Source organism: Theropithecus gelada, chromosome 16 (genome assembly GCF_003255815.1).
Source record: "Theropithecus gelada isolate Dixy chromosome 16, Tgel_1.0, whole genome shotgun sequence".
NCBI lineage: Eukaryota > Metazoa > Chordata > Mammalia > Primates > Cercopithecidae > Theropithecus > Theropithecus gelada.
This window is the reverse complement of record NC_037684.1, coordinates 55,139,257-55,149,219: the sequence shown is the minus strand read 5'-3', so window position 1 is coordinate 55,149,219 and position 9,963 is coordinate 55,139,257. Positions and strand designations below refer to the sequence as shown.

At 55.2% G+C, this 9,963-nt stretch overlaps 2 protein-coding genes across 10 annotated transcripts in view; both read right to left on the bottom strand.

Moving 5' to 3' along the window:
- Nucleotides 1–5: 5 nt before the first annotated feature.
- Nucleotides 6–1,511, bottom strand: NPB (neuropeptide B). Its single transcript, XM_025362149.1, has 2 exons — nucleotides 394–1,511; nucleotides 6–297 (listed from the first exon to the last, which is right to left on the bottom strand). Exons 1-2 carry the CDS (start codon nucleotides 640–642, stop codon nucleotides 169–171), a joined length of 378 nt encoding a protein of 125 aa, XP_025217934.1. The 5' UTR covers nucleotides 643–1,511; the 3' UTR covers nucleotides 6–168.
- A 1,128-nt stretch (nucleotides 1,512–2,639) lies between these two features.
- ANAPC11 (anaphase promoting complex subunit 11) overlaps nucleotides 2,640–9,963 on the bottom strand; it is a 9,299-nt gene continuing 1,975 nt past the window's right edge. For 3 of the 9 annotated variants that reach the window (XM_025362151.1, XM_025362152.1, XM_025362154.1), the window contains exons 2-4: nucleotides 8,625–8,687; nucleotides 7,650–7,769; nucleotides 2,641–2,989 (exon numbers count right to left, since the gene is read on the bottom strand). In XM_025362151.1, the coding sequence (XP_025217936.1) occupies nucleotides 2,844–2,989; nucleotides 7,650–7,758 (255 nt within the window). In that variant the 5' untranslated portion in view covers nucleotides 7,759–7,769; nucleotides 8,625–8,687 and the 3' untranslated portion in view covers nucleotides 2,641–2,843. Of the gene's footprint in view, nucleotides 2,990–7,649; nucleotides 7,770–8,624; nucleotides 8,688–9,963 lie in introns of all 9 variants that reach the window. The other 6 variants (XM_025362150.1, XM_025362153.1, XM_025362155.1 and 3 more) reach the window with 3 other exon arrangements.

Below are 9,963 nucleotides of genomic sequence, written 5' to 3'. Positions count from 1 at the left end.
CTCACTCCGAGGCCGCCTCATTATTTATTTGTTTACCATGAACTGCGGGGTGGGCGGAGTAGGGGAGAGCAGGGGCGCCATCCCCAGCCGGCGGGGCCTGGGGTCCCCCAGTAGGACGATGGCGGCGGGGCGTCCCCAGCAGTGCCAGGAGAGGTCCGGGTTCCTGGCTCAGGGGGCGCGGCAGTCGGCTGAGCGCAGGGACAGGAAGACGTCCGCCTTGCACTGGAAGGTCCCGCGGCCGTCGGGCAGCCGCTCGCACCTCTGCAGGTTCGGAGCGACGTCCTGGACGCACACGGCCTGGGGCGGGCGGGCAGAGGCTGAGAGGCCGCCGCGCCCCCACCCCCGTCCTGCCGCCGCACCCCCGTCAGCCCCCGGCCCGCCCGCTGGACTCACGAGGCTCCGCAGTCTGGGGTGCAGCTGCAGCTCCGGGGAGGCGCCGGTCCGGCCCGGGGGTTCGGCCCCTCTGTGGGGCTGGGAGCGCCGCGCGTACGGGGACCTGCGGAAGCCGGACAGCAGCCCCGCGGCGCGGCCCACGGAGTAGGAGCTGCGCCCCGCCGCCGGCTTGTACCACGCGAGGCCGGGCGGCGCCAGCAGCAGGCACAGCGCCAGGGCGGCGGCCGCCAGTGTCGCGGGCCGGGCCATGGGGACGCGGGCGGGCGGGCGGCGGCGTCGGGGCTCGGAGCAGCCACCGCCTGGGCCGCCTTATATCTGCGGCGGGGGCGGGCCGAGGCTGCGGGGGGCCGGGAGGGGCGGCGGGCGGGCTGGGGGTGCAGCCGGCGCGCGCGAAGGACCCGTCGCACCTGCGCATCCCAGAGGAACCAGCCGCACGGGTGAGCGCCGGAGGCGCGCAGGGATCTGGCGCTTGGTCGGAGCCCGACGGCCCCTCAAGCTCCCCACCCACGCCGCTCGCGTCCTTCAGGCCCGGCCTGCGTGGGCCTCAGTGGGAGCAGGGGAGGGCCCACGGGCGCTCAGCGCTAGGAGTCGTCCCCCAGGAAGTCCCCAGTACTCCTGAGGCGGGAGAGCCAGCCACACTGCACAGCGCCCAGGGGGCGGTTTTCCCCACCCTGAAGGGTATTCTTGGCTCCAGGCATCAGAGTCCTTGTGGCTTGTGGGGCCCTGATTTCTCTCATGCCCTTCGGGGAAGGTTCCACCAGCAGGGCTGCTACTGACGGGGTGCTCTGGGAGCGGGGCAAGGTCAGGCACTGACTCAGGAAAGCCACACCAAGGCACTGGGGCTCCACGATTCCTGGAGGCCCCTCTCTGCCAGCTCTGCCCCTGGAAGGGCACCAGGCAGGACTGCCAGCCGCTCTCTTGGCAGGTGACATCCGCCTTCAGGCTCACTGTGCTCTCACCATATCATGCTCCCCCAAGGTCCTGGTCACGTCTTTGATTTTTGGATCTCTCGCCAGGACAGGCACTGGCACTGGGGCCCTGGTACCTGTTTCTGGGTTCCGTGCTTCCCAGGTGTGATGGTGAATACTGAGGGTTATTTTGATGGGATCGAAGGATGCAAAGTACTGTCCCTGGTGTATCCGTGAGGGTGTTGCCAGAGGAGATTCCCATTTGAGTCAGTGGCTGGGAGAGGCAGACCCACCCTCAATCCAGGTGGGCACCACCTAATCAGCTGTCAGCACAGCCAGAGGACAAGCAGGCAGAGGAACGTGGAAAGACCAGACTGGCTGAGTGCGGCCTCCATCTCTCTCCCGTGCTGGATGCTTCCTGCCCTCGAACATCAGACTCCAAGTTCTTCAGCTTTCAGACTCTTGGACCCACACCAGTGGCTTGCCGGGGGCCCTCCGCCCTTTGGCCACAGCTGTGGGCTTCTCTACTTCTGTTTTGGGACTCAGACTGGCTTCCTTGCTCCTCATCTTGCAGATGGCTTATTGTGCGACTTCACCTTGTGATAGTGAGTCAATGCCCCCAATAAACTCTTCATATATACTCTTCATATAGAGTCCTGTCTCTCCAGGGAATCTGACACAGATTTCAGGGGAGGCCTGGTCTACTCCCCAGGGTGCTGTGAGGAAGGAAGTGTCAAGAGGCTCACACTGGGCACAGGGCACTGGCCCCATGAATGCCAAGGGCTCCCCAGGTTACTAGAGATACAGCCTGCGCTCTGTCCAGAAGCAGCCTGAGACCCCAGGGCTGCCGCTCCCCCAGTGGCCCCTTCCCACAATTGTGGGGAGCACAGGAGCCTCCCAGGGCCACCCTTCCCTAGGTAGGGAAGCCTCAGACATGTGTGGACACACTTCCCAGTGTCAGGACACCGATCCCTACACTGTGGGAGGCCCAACTCCACCGAGGAGCTGCAGACAGTCCCAGTGAGAACACGGACGCCTGCTTAGAGATGGTGGCCTTCAGTCTGGGGGTACCACAAGCAGCAGCTGCCAGCTGTGCACAGCCAGAGTCCCTCAGAGCCAGCCCGAGGGAGGGTCCAGGGCCGCCTGGCCATCCAGCAGGCAAGAGCATGCCTCAGGCCCTACCGTCTGATCCCGCTCCTTCTCCTCCCAGTTGTGACTCAGGGTTTGACGAGTGCCTTGACAGCGTTTCACGGAGATGTTTATTCATGAGAGTTTTCATATCAAAACACACCGAGACCACATCAATATGCTGAGAACACAGGCACCCAGCGGCCTCCAGCAAGATTTGGGTAGTTTAATGAGTTTTTACTTATTGGATAAAAGTGTCAACATAGTGATGGGAAAACAAACGCAGCTCCAGCCCTTGTTTCCACCTTGTTACAGCCCAGGGGCGCTGTCCCCAGCAGCAGCTACCGCAGCCATCAGCACCAGCATGAGGAAGGGGCCGCGGGACACCCCCTCCAGCGAGGGCCAGGCCGGGCCTCACTCCTTGAACTTCCATTCCTGGCGACACATGGGGCAGTGCTGCTGCACCTGCTGCGCGTGCAGCCACTTGAGGATGCAGTGCATGTGGAAGCAGTGGGAGCACTGGCCCCACACCAGCGGGCAGTCGTCGCCAGGCACCTTGCCTACAGAGGGGAGGCGGGGAAAAGGACAGGCATGACCAGGCTGGACACAGAGCATATGACAAGCCAGGCAGGGGTGCAGGTTGGGACCCTGGGCAGTGGCTCCAGCACTGCAGCCTCTCATGTTTCACAGAAGCCGAAATCAGGAGAGTTACCCAATCGGTCTCCTGACCAGCCTGCCCCCAGGCGAAGACCAGCAACTATGCCAGACATGAGGCCTCCACCTGGGGCAACCACGCCCAGGCTCAGGCTCATCATGCTCAGCGGGGAGCCCAGGGACCCTGCTGAGGAGGCGGCATCAGGGAGGAGGCACTCTGGTCTAGACCACTGTCCCCTGTGCTTGAGGCTGGGGAAAAAGGGCATCGTCTGACCTACAGGCCCTGAGCCCACCTGCAGACACTTGATCTGTGATGCCAAAAAGGTCACATGAATGGTCAAGGCGCCAAGGAGACACACATCTGAGTAGTGAACTGGTCTCTTGATCAAGGGCATGAGGGGTGGGGCTTGGGGACCTAGAAGACCCTTCTCTAGACTTCAGGAATCCGGGGTGCCACCCAGGCACTGGGGACGCCATGTTGATGGGCCCTGCCTCCCAGGACAGGCACAGGCTGCGGGCACCAGCCCAAACGCCTAGAAATGCTTTCTCCATGGAGAGGGCCTGACAGAGGGACACTCGTATCAGCCATGATCAAGAGAAACAAGTGTCCCTGATCTCCAAGAGCCTGGAAAACCCCATGAAACAGCTGCTGCCAGCAAAGCACAGCAAGTCCCAGCCCCAGCCCCGTGGCAGGGTCGTCGGTCTGGCATTGTGCAGCTGGAGCTCGTGGCCGCCCTCCTGTCCTGGCGGCACCGGCCCCACAGCATGCCCACTCCCAGCCCTGGGAGGACCTGCCCATGGGGGCTTTCTAGCCTCAGCACAACTCTGCTTGAAATCACCCCTTTCAAATGAGAGCGAAGCCTGCTGGCCCCGAGGAGAGGGTCTGAGTACGCAGGAGAGGCCCCGTTAGACAAAGGTGCCGCTTCGTTCTAGTGCGTTCCCCACCCGAAGCCGGCCTGGGGTGTCTGATGAGTCCGCAGATGCACTGAGGCTGACTCATTCAAGGACCTGCTGATCTCCTGATTGCATTTCTTTAAATTAAAACTCCTCTCGGCAAAACTGCATTGCCACAAGAGTCCTCTGGGATGCGGGATAGACTCACTGTTTACCAGCCTCGGGCTCCCACGGTCTTTGTTGAACTTAGCCACTCTGAATTTTTCAAAGGAGTTCAATTTTAGCAAAAGAAACCTGGTGCTGCTTAGCCCAGAAGCACATTAGACTTGTCAAACGCTTTGCGCGTTAACACTGACTCACTATAAAAATCAGACTCTCAACTCCTTAGTGTGCAGCCAACAGGCCCCATTTTAACAAAGTCTGAGCGCACTGTGCCAGTGGAGAGATGCTGAGAGTTCAGGGTAGCACTCCTCTGGATGTCCCATCACAGGCCCAGCTGGCATGGTGCAGGCTGGGCTCTGCAGGCTGCCTGTGGACCCTCCACTGCAGTCAGTCGGGGGCTGCCTAGTGCCGCCTCTAATCCACAGGATTCACCACCCACATCTGGCCCACAGATGCAGCCAGACTAGGCGTGGACACATGGTTTGGAGGAATTTCAGAAGTTAACCTGCTGCTCCAGAAGTTGAGTGACTGCCCTCAGGGCACCCTGTGCTGTCTTTGTTACATCCTTAAGAGCAATTTAAAAGGGATCAAATAAAACCATGCCTTGTGAATGCCTAGTTATTAACCTAATTAGCTATTAAGTACAAATCCAATCAGGCAGAGTAAATCAATAATTTCCTAATATTACACCCTACCCATTTGATTAAATGAGGATTAATTCCTGAGTAATAAGATTTCTATTTAGCTAGAGCCAATGTAAAAGTTAAGCCTAGAATAACAAGTATTTGTACTGGCCAGGCACCACGCCTATAATCCCAGCACTCTGGGAGGCTGTGGCAGGACAGAGTCAAGAGTTTGAGACCAGCCTGGGAAATACAGTGAGACTCCATTTCCACAAAAAAAAAAAAAAAATTAAAAATTAAAAATTTATGTAGTTTTGTTCAGGCATGGTGGCTCACGTCTGTAATCCCGGCACTTTGGTAGGCCAAGGCAGGCAGATCCCTTGAGCCCAGGAGTTCAAGACTAGCCTTGGCAACACAGCAAAACCCTGTCTCTACAAAAAATTAAAAAACAAATTAGCCAGGCATTGTGGAGCCTGCCTACAGTCCCAGCTACTTGAGAGGCTGAGGTGGGAGAATTACTTGAGCCCAGGAATTGAAGGCTACAGTGAGCTATGATTTTGCCACTGCACTGCTGCCTGGGTGACAGAGCAAGACCTTGTCTCAAAAAAAAAAAAAAAAAAATTGTACTAAGATTCAGTCATTTCAACTTCACCTAAAGCAGCAAAGACAGGGGTGGGCGCAGTGGCTCACACCTGTAATCCCAGTACTTTGGGAGGCCGAGGTGGACAAATCACCTGAGGTCAGGAGTTTGAGACCAGCCTGGCCAACATGGTAAAACCTTATCTCTGCTAAAAATATAACAAATTAGCTGGCTGTGGTGGTGCGCGCCTGTAATTCCAGCTACTTGGGAGGCTGAGGCTGGAGAATCCCTTAAACTCAGAAGGGTGGGTGTTGCGGTGAGCTGAGATGGTGCCACTGTCCTCCAGCCTGGGCAACAGGGCAAGACTCTATCTCAAAAAAAGAAGGAAAAAAAAAGCAAAGCCAGATGAGTGTGGTGGTATGCTACTTGCAAGGCTGAGGCAGTGAGATTGCTGAAGTTCAAGTCCAGCTTGGGCAACATAGTGAGACCCTGTCAATCAATATGGGCATACACCTGGCCCCACAAAAATACGCCTGGTTACTTGGGATAGTAGGGAGCTTCTCGGTCCTCCCCATTCCCCGCTGTCCTCTCCATTGCCCACTGTCCTCTGGGGAGTTCTTCTTGTCCTCCCTGGGCAAAACCTTGACCCTTGCTTCTGCTTTACGTTCATTTTGGTCTCATGAAAAACCATTTTGCTGATACAAAACTCTGCTTTCAACCTAAATGTAATCAAACTTTTTTTTTTTTTTTTTTTGAGACGGAGTTTCACTCTTGTTGCCCAGGCTGGAGTGCAATGGTGCGATCTTGGCTCACCACAACCTCCGCCTCCCAAGTTCAAGCGATTCTCTTGCCTCAGTCTCCTGAGTAGCTGGGATTACAGGCATGCGCCACCATGCCCGGCTACTTTTTTGTATTTTTAGTAGAGATGAGGTTTTATCATGTTGGCCAGGCTGGTCTCAAATTCCTGACCTCAGGTGATCCGTCCACCTTGGCCTCCCAAAGTGCTGGGATTACAGGCGCCTGCCACCATGCCTGGCTAATTTTTTTTTATTTTTAGTAGAGACAGGGTTTTGCCATGTTGGCCAGGCTGGTCTCGAACTCCTGGCCTGAAGCAATCCGCCTGCCTTGGCCTCCCAAAGTCTTGGGATTATAGGCGTGAGCCACTGCACCTAGCCTATACCATTCAATTTTGAGAATTTTCAAATAAAAAGTTTAATCTTTTTTTTTTTTTTTTTTTTTTTTTTTTTTGAGATGGAGTCTTGCTCTTGGCTCATGGCAACCTCCGTCTCCCAGAGTGAAGCGATTCTCCGGCCTCATCCTCCCCAGTAGCTGGGATTACAGGCATGCGCCACACGCCCAGCTAATTTTTGTATTTTTAGTAGAGATGGCATTTCACCATGTTGGCCAGGATGGTCTCCTGACCTCGAGATCTGCCTCCCTCAGCCTCCCACAGTGCTGGGATGACAGGTGTGGGCCACCACACCCTGCCTCGATCTCTTGACCTTGTGATCCGCCCACCTTGGCCTCCCACAATGCTGGAATGACAGGTGTAGGCCGCCCGCCTGGCCTCTAATCCCTTTTTAATCCCACGTATTTCACAGCTGAGTTTCATGCTATCAAGTCTGTGCAGGATCTTTATACAAACATGAGTCCTAACCACCTGGCTTTTTTTCTATCAACTTTTCTTCATGAAATGACAATGAAAATGTTGGGGGGGTGCAGTGGCTCATGCCTGTAATCCCATCTCTCTGGGAGGCTGAAGCAGGTGAATCACCTGAGGTTGACAGTTTGAGACCAGCCTAACATGAGAAACCCCGTCTTTACTGAAAAATACAGAATTAACCGAGTGTAGTGGCGCACGCCTGTGATCCCAGGTACTCAGGAGGCTGGGGCAGAAGAATCGCTTGAGCCCAGGACGCGGAGGTTGCGGTAAGCTGAGATTGCGCCACTGCACTCCAGCCTGGGCAACAAGAGCGAAACTCTGTCTCAAAAAAAAGAAAAGGAACTGTGGGGATGTCATGCAGGTTTAACAGGAGCCACCGAGGCTAGTGCAGCAGGCAACACGGAGGGGACACTCACAGTTGGGGCAGCTCAGACAGCACGGAGGGGACACTCACAGCCGGGGCAGCTCAGACAGCACGGAGGGGACACTCACAGCCGGGGCAGCTCAGACAGCACGGAGGGGACACTCACAGCCGGGGCAGCTCAGACAGCACGGAGGGGACACTCACAGTCGGGGCAGCTCAGACAGCACGGAGGGGACACTCACAGCCGGGGCAGCTCAGACAGCACGGAGGGGACACTCACAGTCGGGGCAGCAGCCGTTAAATGCCATCCTGCAGATGCCACAGTTCTCATCGTTGGCCACCCAGAGCCAAGTGGCCACGCCATTCCAGCACTTAATCTTCACCTTCATGGCAACAGAGCCTGTGGTGGAGGGGAACAGGACGACTGGCTAAATTGAGTCTGCAGAGCTAGAACATTTAGGCGCCAAAATAGGTATAAGCCTGGCACAGTTTAGTCCCAGCTACTCAGGGAGCCAAGGCAGGAGGATCACTCCAGCCCAGGAGTCCAAACCCAGCCTGGGAAACATCGTGGAACCCAGCCTGGGAAACAATGTGAGCCCTGTTTCTATTTTATTTTACTTTTATTTTTATTAATTTTTTTTTTTTTGAGTCGGAGTCTCACTCTGTCACCCAGGCTGGAGCGCAGTGGCATGATCTCACCTCATTTCTTGTGCCTCTGCCTCCTGAGTAGCTGAGACTATAGGCAGACTAACTCCACACCAGACTAATTTTTGTACTTTTAGTAGTCGAGGTTTCACCACGTAGGCCAGGCTGGTCTTAAACTCCTGGCCTCAAGTGATCTGCCGCCTCAGCCTCCCAAAGTACTGGGATTACAGGCATGAACCACCGTGCCCTGCTGTGAGCCCCGTTTCTATTAAAACAAATAACAGGTAAAGGGCTCTGGGTACAGAGGGTCAGGGCTACAGGGGAGCTACTGCAGAACAGTGAGCCCTGGCAGCAATCCGCTGTGGCTCACGACTGTAATCCCAGCACTCTGGGAGGCCAATTTGGGAGGATCGCCTGAGCCCAGGAGTTTGAGACCAGCCTGTGTAACGTAGTGAGACTGTCTCTACCAAAAAAAAAAAAAAGAAAAGAAAGAACTATCTGTGAGGTTTCTTTAGCCATCTAGAGAAAGGGCACACTTTTCTCTCCCTCTCCAAGGGAGGGAACTCAGCTCACGGACAGAGAGATCACACTGTCAGGAGTTTCATTTTACCTCACGTTGAGGGTATCTTCAAAGATCTCAAGGGGGCCTGGCCAACATGACGAAACCCCGTCTCTAAAAAAATACAAAAATATTAGCTGCAGGTGGCGGCTCACGCCTGTAATCCCAGCACTTTGGGAGGCCGAGGAAGGTGGATCACTTGAGGTCAGGAGTTCGAGACCAGCCTGGCCAACATACTGAAACCCTGTCTCTACTAATACAAAAAATTAGCCGGGTGTGGTGGTGGGCACCTGTTATCCCAGCTACTCGGGAGGGTGAGGCAGGAGAATCACTTGAACCTGGGAAGCAGAGGTTACAGTGAGCTGAGATCGTGCCATTGCATTCCAGCGTGGGCAACGGAGTGAGGCTCCGTCACACGTATACACACAAAATTAGCCAGGCGTGGTGGCGCACACCTATAATCCCAGCACCCAGCTATTCAGGAGGCTGAGGCACAAAAATCGCTTGGACCCAGGAGGCAGAGGTTGCAGTGAGCCAAGATCACAGCACTGCACTCCAGCCTGGGCGACACAGTGGGACTGTCTCAAAAAAAAAAAAAAAAGCCTGCTGTGGTGGCATGCACCAGCTGCCTGAGAGGCTGAGGCGAGAGGATAGCTGGAGCCCAGGAGTTAAAGGCTGCAGTGAGCCAAGATCACAGCACTGCACTCCAGTCTGGGTGACAAGGGGAGACCCTGGCTCAAAAAACAAAAACAAAAGCAAATATCTCAAAACAACTTAAATCCATGAAATGGGCTGGCCCTGACTCAAAAAACAAAAACAAAAGCAAGTATCTCAAAACAACTTAAAATTCATGAAGTGGGCTGGGTGTGGTGGCTCACGCCTGTAATCCCAGCACTTTGGGAGGCCAAGGCGGGCGGATCACCTGAAGTCAGGAGTTTAAGACCACCCTGACCAACATGGCGAAACCCTGTCTCTACTAAAAATACAACAATTAGCTGGGTGTAGTGGCACATGCCTGTAGTCTCAGCTACTTGGGAGGCTGAGGCAGGAGAATCGCTTGAACCCAGGAGGCAGTGGTTGCAGTGAGCCAAGACTGCCCCACTGCACTCTAGCCTGGGCGAAAGGAGACTGTCTCCAAAAAAAAAAAAAAAAAATTCCATGAAATAGCATATTGGTTTTCATTAATAAGTCGCAAATATGTCACATAATTTCTTTTGGAGACAGGGTCTGGCTCTGTCACCCAGGCTGGAGTGCAGTGGGGCCATCATGGCTCACTGCAGCCTCGACCTCCTGGGCTCAAGCGATCCTCCCACCTCGGCCTCCCAAGTAGCTGGTAGTACAAAAGTGCATCACCAAGCCCAACTAATTTTTTTTTTTTTTTTTTTTTTTT